The sequence below is a fragment of the Phyllostomus discolor genome, chromosome 3 (assembly GCF_004126475.2).
Source record: "Phyllostomus discolor isolate MPI-MPIP mPhyDis1 chromosome 3, mPhyDis1.pri.v3, whole genome shotgun sequence".
Lineage (NCBI taxonomy): Eukaryota > Metazoa > Chordata > Mammalia > Chiroptera > Phyllostomidae > Phyllostomus > Phyllostomus discolor.
The window spans coordinates 90,456,528-90,472,868 of NC_040905.2; the positions used below are offsets into that span (position 1 = coordinate 90,456,528).

The following is a 16,341-nucleotide window of genomic DNA, read 5'->3' on the forward strand; positions in this document are numbered from 1 at the left end:
GCAGACAGCAAAAAATGTCCCAAAACTATCTGGACTCCAGTCCTGGCCATTATCTACACAGGGGGATCAGTCTTTCTGCCTATATTGCAAAACTTAGAGAAGTCAGCCTGTGCCCCTGCAAATGTGCAAAAGGGAGACAATGTTTTGCAATTTGCAGCGGGAAAAATTATGGGCAGGTTGGGGGGTTGGAGAGTATTTGCCAACTATTACGTGGGGGGAAGGGTGAAGCTGTGGTGGGAGGAGGAACCGAAGGGGTGGACCCTAGGGGAATTTTTACTCTGGCCAATCTGACTCCTGGCCTAGAGTGCCCTCTTCAGGCCCTATTAGGAAGTGCTAGAGAAGTCTACAAGCTATAGTAAACCCTTCGAGTTCCGACCTCTCACATTTCAATAAAAGTTTGTATTGTGGTTTCCACATGTGGCATCTGGTTTTTGCCCCACCGCTGTGACTCAGTAAGGGAAGAATCTCTATTTCTTGCTGGTGGAATGGAAGCTAAGAGATTTGTTCTGCAGCGCAAGGAATCCAGCTAATAAATGACAGCTAGGACCTGACCTGGAGATTTAGGACCCATAACTCCAAAAGCTTGTCCACCTCTTTTTCAGCCCGATTTGCTGCCTGCACATCCCCCTGGCTCTTTCATCCCTAGAATTCAGGGCCACCGATCTTTGACTTCTCTTCAGACTTATTACTGCTTTCAATTAAACAAAAAGTAGTTAATGGTACCAGAACTATGTGACCTGGGCCAGGTGTAATGGGCGAGTATGTTAAGAACACTAAAATGTAATTCACTTATTCCATGTTTATGGAGTGCCAACTGTGAGCTACCCTTTGCATGAAGCGCTAGTGAAATGACAGCCTGTGCTACCCACAGCCCAGCAGTCCCCAGCGGTGAAAAGACAGGAGCTCATTATTTTAGCCATAGTCAGCTTGGTATGTGACTGGAGTGCTAAGATGTGGGGTAACCAGAGACCCAGGGCATGAAGAACTTGGTGAGGATCCGAGTCCCTGTGCAGAGACAGATACACAAGGAGGGCACTTCCTTCAAGTGCAGGCCAGGAGTGTGAGCTTCATTCTGTACTACCATTGTTATGATTAGCAATACATTAAGCTCTGCGCTGGGGTTCACACCACAACTTTGTGAAATAGGAGGACAATAGGTACCACCTCCATTTTTCAGACAGGAAACTAAAACTAAGTTCTGCCAAGTAAGTGATGGAACCTGCTCTTCTGACTTCCTGGCTGGGCCGGAGCCAGCGCAGCCCAGGTCTGAATCAGCAGGTTACATAACTGTTTAATGGAGATGACTTCTGTTTGTAGAGGGCTTTTCGACTTACAGGGTGCTTTCCTGGGCATCTCTCATTTGTTCTCCTAACCCCACGAGGAAGGCAGAGACAGTAGAGGATCCTTACGTTGCAGAAGAGGAAACTGAGGTCCAGAGAGTTTATGGGCCTTGACCATGTTATAAGATACAGAGGAAGGGCCAGGATCAGAAACCAGGCTCTCTGATTCACGGCCCGTCTTCTACTGAAAGCACTGGGGCAGAGGAGACAGTTAGAGGGAGTGGATGGAAGGGAGAAAACAGCATTAGGCAGCTCCATCTTTCACTACCACTCCTGCCCACTCTCTCTATTCTCTGCCTCAGGCTCCTACTTCCTCCCTGGATATGGTGGAAAATGCCTACTGCCCTCCCCATCGCCAGTTTCCCAGCACTAGAGACCAACTCAGCTGCTGCCTACAGCCCCAGTTCCCACCTTGACAGCAGCCTTTTGGCCTTGGGTATTACTAGCCTGAATCCTTTCCCTGGGCCTGAGCATCAGGCTGACCAAATGCACCTGCCTGACCCCAGTTCACAGGCTGCCTAGGATTTTTCTGCAACTGCTCAGTCCACAAGTTTCACCAGAGCAGGTGGCTATTGCTGGAGTTGAGTTAGCTCAATGGAGTTTCTTAGACATTGGACTCTAAGCTGAAAGTTACCTACTGTATATTATTTCCAGCTGGTCAAAGCTAGTGCCTCTAAAATTCCATCATAAAACTGTGACATTGTGAAAGATTATTAGCAACAGGAAAACAGACAGCAGTATGTTTTCCCAACTTATGTGAGTCATGCCCAAATGTCTATAAACTCCCTTTGTGATTTAAAAAAACTGATTATTAAAAAATTATGTGACACATAATTTTTTATTTTAAAATCTTTGGCTGTGTTAATCTCTCCTCTCCGTCTTGCAGATGAGGATAACGAGGCCCAGAGAGGGTGACCAAAGTGTGCAAGGGCACACAGTGATGCCAGGACTGACTCCAGTTCTCTGAAGTAATTCCCAGGAGGTTTCTACATCCCAGGATCTCTCACACCTATTCCTGCAGCTGCCAGTCTTGTCAGGTGACAAACCCGCTGGGGTCTTGCCTGGTCCTGACTCCCCAAAATGCAGAGCCCAATGGACTTGACTGAGCAGGTCCCCCTGCTCCGCACCATCGTCCACCCCTTCCTGTCCTGCCTGAGCACCCAACCCCCACCTCCAGGCAGGCCGGAAGCTGTGACTGTCCAGCTCTCTGGCGCCAAAGGGAGGTCAGCAAAAGCAGCTCTCTGAGGACTTGTTGCCCAACCAGGAGGGGCTGTGGATCAATTGGCTTCTGCTGCTGTTCCCTAGGTTAACCATTTCCTGGCTTTGTCCCTCTGTTGGTTGCTCTGCTAGCTCGGTCTGGAGGGTGGGTAGAGCAGGGTCTGAGAGGGGGCATCCTTTGTGTCCCCAGGTTTAATGTAGAGGGCAGAGGATCACTCTCTCGCTGGGTTTAATCCCTACATGGGCCCTGTTGAGGCTCATGTGGGCACGGGGATCACTGAGACAGTAAAAGGGGCTTATAGACTTCCATCTTGGACTCCTGGTTCTCAACTGGACTGGCCCCTCCCCGATAACCCACAAGAATAGCCTGCCTGGGCATCACTGTCACTTGTCTGAAGCCCTGGGAATAGATTTGGGAGTAGGGGGTGGGGGTTTGCCAAGGTAAAGGGAATGACACTGAAGGTTTCTAAGAGCAGGGGTGTGGTGGGATGTAGGAAAGTTGGACTCATGATAGCTCAGCTCACCGCAGGCCAGCCCTGCAGCCTACCTGCAGCTCTGCATGTGCAATGAGAGTCAGCGGGGATTTTAAAAGCTGAAAACCACCCTTTTGGCTTCAGTCTTATGTAGAATGGCCATTTATGAAAACTATAAAAGCATAGCTGCTCTGGCTGGGGTGGAGTCCCCTATTTGGTTGCCCCCAACAATTCCCCAGAGTCTCCTCATGAGACCATGGGACTGGGCAGGACACGGTGTGGGGACAGTCAGTGCAAAGTTCTCATGCTGGGCAATTGACTTCATCTCTCCCAAGCTCAGTTTCCACACATGGAAAATGAGGACACGGTCATTGTTATGAACAGGACATGAAGTTCAGTTAGGTTAGCCTGCAAGAGTTGCTGTTTCCAGCTCCATCTGCACCGTATCTCTCCCCTTCCGCAACCTCCTCTCCTGTCTCCCAGGCTTGGACCGCACACTCTTTGATTCATATTCCTCTGCACCGCCCCCCACCTCACCCCCAGCAGCCTTTTGAAAATGCAAGTGACCTGAGAGTCACTCCCATTGCTTAAAAACTTTTGGTGTTTCCTGAAAGCTATGGTATTCAAGATCTCCTACACAGGGTTCCTGCCTTCTCCTAGTCACACACACACACACACACACACACACACACACACACACCAGCCACTCTCCAAAAATGTCATACTCTCTCCAATCTTAGAACATTTCCTCTTTCTGGAAGGTGCCTTCCCAACTTCTTTGCCTAATTACCCTCTTTTTGTCATTTAGAAAGCCCCTCAGGTGTCACCTTCTGCAGACACCTTTCCTAACCAGCAGTGACCTGGGTCAAAGGCTTCTTGAGGCACTGATCTGTCTGCCGGCCAGAGGAACGCACTGTTGTAAGGTGCAGCAAAAGGTGGGAAGAGGTGGGTGGAGGAGAGAGGGCTGGCATCACCAAGCAGGAAGGTGAGGATGAGCTGGGTGTGGACAGGACTGGCATGCTCATCTGAGAGGGACACTGCTGTGGCCTTCCTGTGACTGAAGACTTCTCCTACTTCACAGATGAAACAGAAGCCACTAGATATGCATCTGTGGGGTCCCTTCCCCACTCGCTTCATAGAGCTGCTTGTCCCTCCTGCTGCCTGTGTTCTAGACTTTTCCCCACCACCTTCTCAGGAGCCCTTTTTCATCTCTCTCACTATTGCACCCTTCCCATGTGCATTTACATAGGTTCAAATTTCCCTTATCTTGAAAACACCCTACTTTGTCTCAATTTTTGCACCTACTCTCCAAGTCTTCTTTCGATGGCCAAACAGCTTTTTTTAAAAAAAAATTATTTATTTACTTTTTAGAGAGAGGGGAAGGGAGGGAGAGAGGAAGAGAAACATCAATGTGGGGCTGCCTCTCATGCACCCCCTACTGGGGACCTAGCCTGCAACCCAGGCATGTGCCCTGACTGGGAATTGAACTGGTGAGCCTTTGGTTCTCAGGCCAGCGCTCAGTCCACTGTGCCACATCGGCCAGGGCTAGATGGCCAAACAGATTTAAAATGTTATCCCTGCCTCCTCCTTGGATCCTGTTCTTTAACTTTCACTCCCTCCTCAAATCCTTTAGTCTGGCTTCCTTCCAACCAGGCCTCTCAAATGATTCTCACTGAGGTGTCTGTAGCAAAGCAGAGCTATGCACAGGAACACCTGGATGCATAAATATGCGGAAGACATGAAAATTTCACTCACCCCTCCCTAGGGGTCACCCTGTAAACAGCTTGCTGTGTGTCCTACACCTCAACCTGAATATGTACATAAACACATACCTTTGTTCTGAAATGTTACATAAATGGGGTCACATATAACATTTTTTCTGTGTCTCACCTCTTTTATGCAATATATCTCTAGGTGTTCTTTCCACCATCAGACTCTATGGATCTACTGCCATTCTTTTCTTTTTTTTCTTTTTCTTTCTTTCCTTTTTTTTTTTTTTAAGTCAGGAATAAACTCTAATAGTATCATATTGTCAAGTAGTACCTTTTAAAAAGTACTTCTTAAAATTGTGTTGAAATACACATAATATTTATTGTCTTAACCATTTTTAAGTGTATATTTCAGTGGCATTAAATACATACACATTCTCTTTTTTAAAATTTAAGACTTTATTTGTTTTTTAGAGAGAGGGGAAGGGAGAGAGAAAGAGAGGGAGAGAAATATCTATCAGCTGCCTCCCCGAAACCGGGGACCTGGCCCACAACCCAGGCACATGTCCTGACTGGAAATCAAACCAGTGCCCTTTTGGTTTGCGGGACGATGCCCAGTCCACTGAGCCGCACCTGTCAGAGCAAGTACATTCACATTCTTTGTGCAACCCATCGCCGCCAGCTGGTTCTAGAACTTTCATCCTGTAAAACCAAAACTTCACACCCATTACATACTAACTCCCCATCACCCACTGCCCCTAACCCTGGCGACCACCATTTTAATCTTGGTCGCTATGAATTTGCTGAGGCTAAGTGAGTCTCACATGAGGGGAACCATCCTGTGCTTGTCTTTCAGTAATAGATGTATTTCAGTTAGTGTGATGTCCTCAAATACTGTAGCATGTGTCAGAGCTTTCCTCCCTTTTAAGGCTGAAAATATTCCACTGTATGTATGTATGTATATATATATATATATATATATATATATATATATACACACTACATTTTGTTTATCCATTCATCTGTCAGTGGACACTTGGGTTGCCTCCACCTTTTGGCTGTTGTGAATAAAGCTGCTATGAACGTGGCTGTACAAATATCTGTTCAAGTCCCTGCTTTCACTGCTTTTCAATTTTTTCAATTCTATATACCCAGAAGTGGAATTACTAAACCATACGGTAATTCCATTTTTATAGGAAAACTGTTCTTTCTAATACCTGCATAATATTTCTTCACATGAATAATATTCCTTGAATATGATCTGTTGCATATCTACTGGTAAACATTTAGGTAATTGGATTATTTTCCTATTGTAAATAATACCACAATGAAAATATTTAAGGTATGTGCATCTTTGTGCAAATAAGCATGTATTTCTGTGGGAAGATCATTAGAAAGGTAGTGGCTGGGTCAAAGATACACACATTCGGAAGTTTAAGAGTCATTGTCAAATTACCTTCTAAGAAGTTTTCAGTAACATACTGTCTGTCTTATCGACAATGTATTTGAGTGTGTCTGCCTGCATGCTGGCCACCACTCAGTGCTCTCAGTCTTTTAAATTGTCGTCAATGTAACAGTTTCATTTGCTCAGCATTTCCCTTATTACTAGTGAAGCAGAGCATCCTTTCCTATGTTTACTGGCTGGTTGTATTTCCTCAGTAACTTGTCCTTTTCAACTCCTTGCCAACAAGCATTTCAGTCTTCACTTCACTTGACCTTCCAGTCGCCTTTGCTGCTGTTGCTGGTTATAGAATTTTAGGTTTGAAGGAGTTTCTGTTGGAATTCTGCAGACAATGTCCTGCTGCCTCTTAGAATCCATGGTTGCTATAGAAAAGTGCAACGCCCAGCTGATTCCTGATACTTAGTATGTGACCTGCTTTCTTCTGTCTGAAGGTGTTTAGGGTTTTCTCTTTGCCCCTGATATTCTGAAATTTTATGACACGCCTTTCATGGGTCTCTTTGCATTCATCATACCAGACTTCTTTTAATCAAGGGACTCACGTTTCAGCTCTGGGAAATCTTGTGTAGTTTTTCTTCAGTAGTTTCTTTTTCTGTGTTTTCTCTTTTTCAAACTCTTTTGATTGGACATTAGACTTCCTGGACTGATTCTCCAAGTCTCTCTTTTCTTTCCCTCTTGCTTTCCTTCTCTCTCGCTCTCATTTTATTTCTCTCAATTTCGATTTATAACTTGTCTGTTGGATTTTAAATTTCAGCCCTCATAATTTTTATTTCCAGTTTCCTCATTGTCCAGTTTTCATGGCATCCTCAGAGGGATGCCCGGCAAGGAGGGCCAGGGGTGTCTAAAATAGCCTGGGCTCCCTACTCTCTGCCTTCCTCGTGTCCTCTGAGAGCCGGCTCTGATGTCCCACATGGCTTCGCCAATCTGGGCCCTGGTGCTGATCATAGGAACCGCCTGCAGCCAGCACCACACGCCCATCTCTGTCCGGTAAGCTGGGCTAAGGGGGCGATTGGGGCCAGCTCTGAGGAGTAGTGGGGGACAAAGTTGGAGGGGGCAAGCAGGCTAGTCATGAAGGGCACAGTCCTGGGGAGGAAGGCGGGAGCCCCACGTGATAGAGAGAGGGTGAACAGAAATGAAGGGAGCCCCACAGCCTCAGAGCCAGGAACTGAGTGATGCCAAAGCTCAGTGGGAGCAGGACAGCAGAAACGTGAGGAAAGAGGCACGAACTGGGGACACAGGTCAGAAGATGGCGGAGGAAGAGAGAGAAGCCGAGCCCTGAGAAAATGGACAAAACCTGGGGCAGGTCCAGCACTTAGGAGAGACTTCAAGTAGGAGGCAAGAAATGGCTGTCTCAGTGTCCTGGAGCTTGTCTGGGGGGATTTGAACAAGTAGAACTTGAACAACTAAAACCAGGGGCTGTTCTATGGGGCCCACGCCACCTGGGAGTGGCAGGGACTTCTCGGTGGAATCTGTAGGGTGAGGAAGGGTAGTCTCTTTGTTAGTCTTCTGTGTTCAGTTGCATGTAGCTGTAGCTGTGACAATACCACCTCCACCCTAAACCTAGCAACATGGGGCCCGTATAGCCCCTACTTCGGGGGGTGGGGGGACTTCAACTATAGGACAAGAAGATCTCAACCTGAAGGAAGGAGATTTCCCGGGTATAAACTGGTTCCTCCTCACCTGAGACTCAACACCTGACATCCAGGGTGTAGAGGGATAGAGGGTACCGGCAGGGATGTGAGGACCTCTTGGGGAAGACACTTTTTCAGAGACAGATGAGAACTTAAGGTGAGCTCACAGTCATTGAAATTTATAATTCTTTAAAAAAAAAGATTTTATTTATTTATTTTTAGAGAGGGGAAGGGAGGGGGAAAGAAACATCAGTGTGTTGTTGCCTCTCACGTGCCCCCTACTGGGGACCTGGCCCACAACCCAGGCATGTGCCCTGACTAGGAATTGAACCAGCGACCCTTTGGTTCACAGGTTGGCACTCAATCCACTAAGCCAAGCCAACCAGGGGTAAGGCTTGTCATTCTTGATAATGACAAGCCTTACATTTTGTTTTGTCCTCAAATCTACCTCAAGGAAAGAGAAGTCTCTGGACCAGAAGCCAGTCACCCCCGACTCTAAGGACAACTGTGAGTTGGAAACCAGGACAGCTCAGACTTTCCCTCCCGCCAAGGGTGGCTGCACATGTGCCCTGCAGGCCAGGCGATGACATGAACATGAAATGAATGTGTAAAGGGCAGCCCTTGGAAGACACAGGGAGGAGGGAACTGAGGCAGAGTACAAGCCCTGCCTAAAGATTCACATTCAAATGAACAGCAACAAAGTGTATGCTGCCCAGACAAAGCCTGTCTGCCCCCCTGAATCCAGCCCTCTGGACCTCAGTGTGGGACTCTAGACCTAGATATTCTGCCCACCCCACCCCCACCCCGAATTTCTCCTAAGAGATGAATTCTCAGATTTTCTTTCCCAAATCTCTGCTCTGGACCCTTATCTTAGTGGCCGCCCTCTCTAAGCTTACCAGTCTTGCTAGCTCCTACGCCCCCAGTTTGGCTCTGCATCTGGTCCTTTCCCCTCTCCTGGCCTCACAGTGGCCTTTTCCCCCAGCCATTATAGCCCAGTGTGATTTTGAGGACAACTCCAAACCCTTCTGTGACTGGACTCAAGCATCTGCAGATGATGGGAACTGGATTCGAGCCAGTGGACCCTCCCCCATGGGCAGCATTGGGCCTCCCGGGGGATACCCCAACGGAGGTGAGGAAGCCTAAAGTTTAGGCAGGCAGCTGGGAGCGGGAGCCTGGGCTCTGGGAAAGGATTGGGGGCAGCTCATAGGGGTGGCAGGGCCTCACTGTCCTGGGCTCTGCCTCCCTAGAGGGCTACTACCTGCACCTGGACTTGAGCTCCTTCCGGCCAAGTGGAGTGGTCCACCTGCGCAGCCCCCCCATATGGGAGCAAGGCCCCCTGTGCGTGCACTTTGCCTATCACATGTTCGGCCTATCGTGGGGTGCCCAGCTCAAACTGCTGCTGCTCATGGGCACCAAGAACAAGCACCCCAACCTGCTTTGGAAACACCTTAATACCCAGAGCCCTTCCTGGATGCCCGCTGCTGTCACCGTGCCCACGGGCCGGGCCCTGCCCAGCCAGGTGAGGCTGAGGGCAGAATCTGGGGCCCCAGAGGAAATCCGGGTGTGTGGAGAGGCCAGGAGGGACTGGGATAATGAGGGGGTGTGGGGTGGCTAGGCCTTCTGGATTCAGGCAGGAAACTAGGGGCTCACAGCTGGGTGATCCCTCCTCCCTCCCACAGCTGATATTTGAAGGAGTGACGGGCAGCACTGCTTACCTGGACATCTCTCTGGATGCCATCTATATCCGTCGTGGCTCCTGCAGCAGGGGTGAGCACCTGTCCCTCCTCCTCTTTCTCTCCACCCCAATCATCGCCTAGGGTGGCAGAAGTAGCTCAGGGACCATGACCCTGGTTTCTGCCAAAGTTGAGGCTACTTGCTTCTCTCTACCTTCATACCCTGTACCTTTGACTCCTGAGGCGGCCACACCTAAAGAGATGTTCTCCTTTAACATAAAGTTGTGGTGGTATCTGCCCTGGGGTGACCTACCATTCTGGTTTGCCCTGGGCTTTCCCTGTTTTAGTGCTGAAAGTCTTCCATCTCCCGGAACCCTCAGTCCAGGGTAAACCTGAATGTTTGGTCACCCTGGCTGCTACCAGATCTTTCTGGAATTAGCCCTCTAATCAGATGTTAGAAATTTGAAGGAAGCAAATTCAAGGGAAGGAAAATTCCAGAAGCTGGATCAAGGAGCGGACACTGAACCCAGGGGCTGTGCTAGATGCTTCCTGAACATAATCTAGTTTACAGCATGTGGTTACTGTCATTCCTATTTTTTTTTTATTTTATTTATTTATTTTTAGAGCATGAGAAGGGAGGGAAAAAGAGAGGAAGAGAAACATCAGCGTGTGGTTGCCTCTCACGTGGCACTCACTGGGACCTGGCCCACAACCTGGCATGTGCCCTGACTGGAAGTTGAACTGGTGACCCTTTGATTCACAGCCTGCGCTCAGTCCACTGAGCTACATCAGCCAGGGCTTCATTCCCTGTTTATAGATAAGGAAATGGAGGGTTGGGCAGTTTAGGTCATCTATGCCAGGAACACGACTTCTAGGGAGAGGAACTGTAGCTGGCTTGAAAGCCCTCTGGGGTTCACAGGAGCCAAATTGGGGCTCAGAATTCTGATTCCAGACAGGCATACTTTTCAGAGCTGCGTCCTCTTAGAAAAAGCTAAATCCTCTCTCTTTTTATTCCCCTCAGTCTGCATGATGCAAATGTGCAGCTTTGACACTCAAGATAATCTCTGTGGCTGGAGCTGGATCCCCACAGCCTCTGGAGCCAAGTGGGTCCAGAAGAAGGGGTTGTCGGGGGTGCCAAATGTGGGCCCCGAGGATGACTTCTCCCGCCCTGGTAGTGAGTAATGGCCACCCTCCTATCTTCTGACTTCCTGGGCTTCTAGTGACCTTGTAGGAGTTTATGATGTTTACTTGACAACTCTACACTAACTCAACTTGGGAAGGTCTGGGGTGGACCCAAGCAATCCCAAACCTCTGTCAGCTTGAACTGCCTGGCAGAAGCAAACTCCACAGTCCCAGCCAGCTCCCCCCACTGCCACCTCACAAGCTCTACCTGGCAGACCTAGGACAGCCTGCTCCTTACCTCCCTTCCCTGGAACCCTTCATTCTTCATTCATCCAACAAATGTTTACTGAGCACCTAAAATGTACCCAGTACTATCCCAGGCACTTAAGAGACATTAGCTTACAAAACAGACAAGGGGCAGCAGGGAACCAAGAGGGGGACAGTTCCTAAAACAATGAAGAAGTACAGTTATACAGTTATAAGGTGAGCAGAAAAAAATCAATAAAGTAAGGGGACTGGACGTGCAGGGGTACGGTGGGCTGTATGTTTAAATAAGGCAGTTGGGTAGGTCCCACTCAGGTCACATATGAGCACAAACTTGAAGGAGGTAAGGGAGTGAGGCTGAAAATTTTGAAGAGAAGGACATTTTGACCAGAGGGGTCAGCTGTGAAACAGCCCTGAGGTAGCAGTGAGCTGGTGGGAGTAGTGGGTGAGAGGCTATTGAGGTTCAGCTAGGAGCCGTGTGGCTGGGTTGGAGAGGATGAACTCAGGCGGGTCCTTGGAGGAACAGATCATGTGGAGCCTTGAAGGCCATTGTCAGGACTGTGGCTTTACTCTACATGAATGCCTTTGCAGATTCGGAGCAGAAGAATGACTTAGTCTGATTTATGTTTAAAAGGATCACCTGCTTTTCGTATTGAAAATCCACTGAAGGGAATGCAGGAAGACATTTCAGAGGCTTTTGCAATAATCCAGGAGATACTCTTTCTTCCTCTTCTGTTCCATCTGTGTCTGCCCACAGCTTCTTTTCCACCACCTCACTGTGCTCTTGGCTGGGCTTTTCTTCTTTCTCCCCTTCCTTCCTTTCTCCCTCCCTTCCTTTCTTGCTCTTCAGCTCCTTTTCTCTCCCCCACACCAGCCACTTCTCCTCTCTCAGTCTGCTCCACACAACATGCACTTCTAGCCAGCACTGAGTACATGCCCTGCCACGCTTCTCAGGTCAAACATAGAGAAGCATACTCACTAACTCCCTCTTTGAATTTCTCCCTCTTCTTTCTTCTCTTTCCCTTTGCCTTTCTCCACTCACAATCCTTTCCCTTCCTTCCACGTTATTTTCATTTTCTTTTTCTCCAACTTTCCCTCCCCCACTACTCCATAGCCCTTTCCACCCCATCCTCTCCATGTTCTTAGTCCCCTGAGATTTCCTGCTGTCTGAGGTTTGCCTTCTAGAAAGAGCTTGAGAAACCTCCACGCCCGCCACCTTCATTCTAAGCCCCTGGAGAGTTGGACAGGGCCGGCCCATCTCTGTAACAGCCCCACGGTCCCCAGCCCCTGGCATTTAGCACTGTATCCCATGCACAGCAGTTTCAGCAAATGTTGTTTTTAAAAATTTCTCTCTTTTCTTTTTTTCCAACTTGTTCACTTAATTATATTTTTCACCGTTCCTTCTTTTTTTCTCCCATTTCTTTTTCTATTTCTCACATGTTCCAATATCGCCACTCCTTGCTTTCTCTTTCACCATTCGCCATTTCCTTTCCTTTCATTCCACCGGCCCTCTTGTTTCCTCTCTTTTCTCTTCTCATCCATTCCTGCCCATTTCCCTCCTTATCCCTCTTCTCTCCCTTTCCAAAGTCCTCCATCCCGGGCGGTGAGCGCACACCCCAGGGTCGGGCACCTGCAGGCACGCATGAGCACTGTCTGGCGGTCGCCTTAATTTTTCCCTGGCTACTAGTTGCGTCACAGAGTGTTTTAGAGGCTGATTGGCTGACTGAGCTGAGGTGGTAAACTTGAAGTGGGGAGATGGCTGCCCTTCTCTGTCAGACAGGCCTTCTCTCACCAGTTTGTATGAGTCGACTCTGTCCAGTGGGTCAAATGTAAGAGGATATGACTCTAGAGGACCCAAAAAGACAGAGCCCAAAGGACAAGGTTCTGTCTGTTCCTTCTGAAAGGATGCCATTTTTCATATGGCAACGCCCACGTCCTTACCCAGCTGTGCGAAGCACTTCTGGAAAGACTGAAGGGTTCAACCAGTTGTGAGATGGGTGTAGGCCCACCTCAGCACTGGCTGGTCCTAGGCAGCTGTTGGGGCTCACCAGAGCCAGAGCCTCTGCCCTCCCCTATTCCCCCAATTTCAGCCACCCACCTTACTGACCTTTTCCTTCACAGGTGGCTTCTACATGCTGCTGGACCCCAAGAATGCAAAGCCAAAGCAGAAATCTGTTCTCCTGAGCCCCCTGAGCCAGTCGTCAGGCTGTCTGAGCCTGTCTTTCCACTACATCCTCCATGGCCAGTCTCCTGGTGCAGCCCTCACCATCTATGCTTCTGTCTTGGGTGAGAGTGGAGACGTCATGGGACTTACACTGACCTGAGGCTCATCTCCCACAGCTGGGTTGATGGGGAGACATAGGTCTAGAGAAATCTGGGTTATGTGCAAGATTATGTTAAAGAGAGCCAGCAGGCACTGGATTCTGGGAAAATAAAGTGCTAGGAGGTGAGAGAGAAGGAAGTGCTTGCATTTGAGGAAGGGGAATACACTCCAAGTGTTTCCTTTGCTACTCATTCTTCTGAGTACAGGTTTGAAATCATTTTCCAGTCAGCCTAATCTCACTTCCTCGGATTCCTTCCATTGTAGGCAGCATCCGGAAACACATTCTTTTCTCAGGACAATCTGGACCCGACTGGCAGACTGTTTCTGTCAATTACACAGGCCAGGGACAGATTCAGGTAGAGTCAAGCAAGAGGGCAGGTTTCCTTGCTCGTAGTAGGTACTCCCAGTACTGAAGTGGAATGAGGGTCTGGGCACTAGGTCCCTGAACAGAATACAGTCAGATGGGGTGTTAGGCGTTTGGGCTGTTTTCTCATGCCCTGCCCCCTCTTTCTCTCTCTTCAGTTCATTGTGGTGGGAGTGTTTGGAAATACCCCAGAACCAGCCGTGGCAGTGGATGCAATCAGCATTGCTCCCTGTGGGGGTAAGAGCAGGGCTTGGGGAGGCCCAGATCCCTCAGAATCAGGGGTGGGATAAGGCAGGAATAGAGAGATGGCCAGATTTTCTCAAATTTCCCATTTTGATACTCCAGAGCACTTTCCTCAGTGTGACTTTGAAGATGATGCCCATCCCTTCTGTGACTGGGTCCAGATATCAGGGATTGGTGGACATTGGACCTGGAGTGGGAAAAATATGCCCACCCAAGGAGTGCATACCTTTGGAGTGCCTCTTCATAAAGGTGAGGAAATTGTGGGCCCCTCAAGCCAATGAAATACTGAATCTGCTCCTAGCTAGGGGGCTGGTTGGTGTGATTGACGGACGAAGATGTAGGTGGTAAAGATCAGCCAGCAGGTGTTTACTGGGAAGTGCCACGTGGTCAGAACTTGATGACAGAGGTAGAGTGAATTGAGGATTCTCATGGCTGTGGAGTCACTGAAAGCCCCCCCAAAATCCAGGCATCTCACTTCATTGAGCCCAAGGCTTCAAAATCTACTGTTTCATTTGCAGTTAAGACATTTACTGGTGCAGCCAACAAAAGAATCTGGGTTGCTGGTTTGGTTTTCTGTTCCTTTCTGATCCTGCCATCTTCAGTTAGAAAAGTCCAAAGTGAGCATGCACACACACACATACACACAAGAAAAAAAACACACTACAATATGGGGAGTTTGGGTATTTACGGCAAATTTCCACTTAGAAAGCAAGGTATTGCTAAAGAGAACAGTGCTAGGCTTGTCCTGTGGAGGTTTCTCATCTTGCCTATTCCCTTCTTTTTCCCAAAAGGTGACTATATCTACCTGGAGGCTGACAAATTCTCCCAGGCAGGCCAGTCTTTCAGACTGGTAAGCCCGTCCTTCTGTGCCCCGGGTACAATCTGCGTGGAATTTACCTACTACATGTATGGCCTGGGAGAGGACACTAAGCTGAAGCTCCTTCTGGGGAGTCCTGCAGGCAGTTTCCTAATTTCTCTCTGGCAACGCGTTGGGTCTCAGAGCCCTGGCTGGCTGAACGCCTCCATCACCATCCCTTCAGGACAGCAACAGCCTATGCAGGTGAGAGACAGAGGGAGTGGGCCCTTTAAGTATCTGTGTGGGGCATGGTAAGAAGGACACAATGCCTAGTATCCAGGGACATAACCAGGGCTGTGATGGGACACTGGAAGGAGAGCTGAGCAGAAAAAACCTGGTGTTCCTGAGAAGGCTCTCTGGCTCCGGAAAAGGGACAAGGGCAGAGATGAGGCTGGAACAAGGTGACATTTTGGCAGAAGACAGACTCTCTGCCTGGCAGTTACTGAGCTGCCAGGGTTTCCTTTTCATTTCTCTTTTCCTTCGTTCTCCCTCATTACCTTTAGCTGACACTGGAGGCCATCAGGGGCACCAACACTGCCTTCATTGTTGCTGTGGGTTTCATCTTGATCAATCATGGGACCTGTCAGGGTAAGACAAAACCCGAGACCTCAGAAATGGGCCTTGCTCTGAGATGACCATGTCTTGGGCTTCTCTACAGGTACTTGTTAAAAAGCAAGTCGTCTCTGTGTCTGGGTCCTCAGGCAGCCTTGTTTTCTGTGATTGCCCACCTCCGCCTCCCTGGCTCCAACAGGATGCTCATCTGAGTGATGTGACTTTGATGCCATGAATTTCTGTGGTGGGATCCAGAACACCTTAAGGAACGATGATCCTGAAGGGAGGCCCAGCATCCTATTCATTCTGTGTTATCTGTATCTGGCATGATATCTGGCATACATTTGGAGCAGTGGTTGCTGAGTGTTTATGGAGTGAAGGTGGGGTTGGGAGTAGGAGGAATAGGCATAAGTTACTCCTTTGACCCCACCCACTCCAATTAGATGTGAGTGAAGAAGGTCGTGGTATGACTTTGACTAAACTCCGGGGCTTTTTTTTTTCTTTGCAGGACCTGTGCCAACCATGCCTCCTTCCAAGCCTCCAGTTCCCCCTGCTGGCCCTTCTGAGATCCCTCCCTCCACAGAGAAACTCCCTGTCCCCACTGAAAAACTCCCTGTCCCCACAGAGAAACTCCCTGTCCCCACTGAAAAACTCCCTGTCCCCACAGAGAAACTCCCTGTCCCCACTGAAAAACTCCCTGTCCCCACTGAAAAACTCACTGTCCCCACAGAGAAACTCCCTGTCCCCACTGAAAAACTCACTGTCCCCACAGAGAAACTCCCTGTCCCCACTGAAAAACTCACCGTCCCCACTGAAAAACTCACTGTCCCCACAGAGAAATTCCCTATCCCCACTGAAAAGCCCACAGCTCCTACCACACTTATACCCACTGGGCCTGCAGCCTCGGTGAAGCCTCCTAGTGCTCCAACTACCTCCATGACCACTGTGCCCCAGGCCACTGCTACAACCCCTAGTCCTACTCCAGGTATGTGACTGTTGGACAAAGAGCTGAGAGTAAGAGTTGATGACTAGGAGAGAGTATTAGGGAAAGGGCTGCTTCTAGCAGAAAACTGCAGTCTTAGAGGAGAGATGGATCAGAGTGGTGACTTTAGAA

At 48.9% G+C, this 16,341-nt stretch overlaps 1 protein-coding gene across 1 annotated transcript; it reads left to right on the forward strand.

The window, feature by feature from the left end:
- The first annotated feature begins 6,993 nt into the window (after positions 1 to 6,993).
- On the forward strand, positions 6,994 to 16,220 carry LOC118499371 (zonadhesin-like). The gene is made up of 13 exons (XM_036020076.1): positions 6,994 to 7,162; positions 8,285 to 8,337; positions 8,813 to 8,959; positions 9,078 to 9,349; positions 9,510 to 9,597; positions 10,525 to 10,677; positions 13,011 to 13,175; positions 13,477 to 13,568; positions 13,735 to 13,813; positions 13,922 to 14,068; positions 14,611 to 14,879; positions 15,179 to 15,263; positions 15,736 to 16,220. The coding sequence occupies exons 1-13, from the start codon at positions 7,101 to 7,103 to the stop codon at positions 16,218 to 16,220; spliced, it is 2,097 nt and encodes a 698-aa protein (XP_035875969.1). The 5' UTR covers positions 6,994 to 7,100.
- The last annotated feature ends 121 nt before the right edge of the window (positions 16,221 to 16,341 follow it).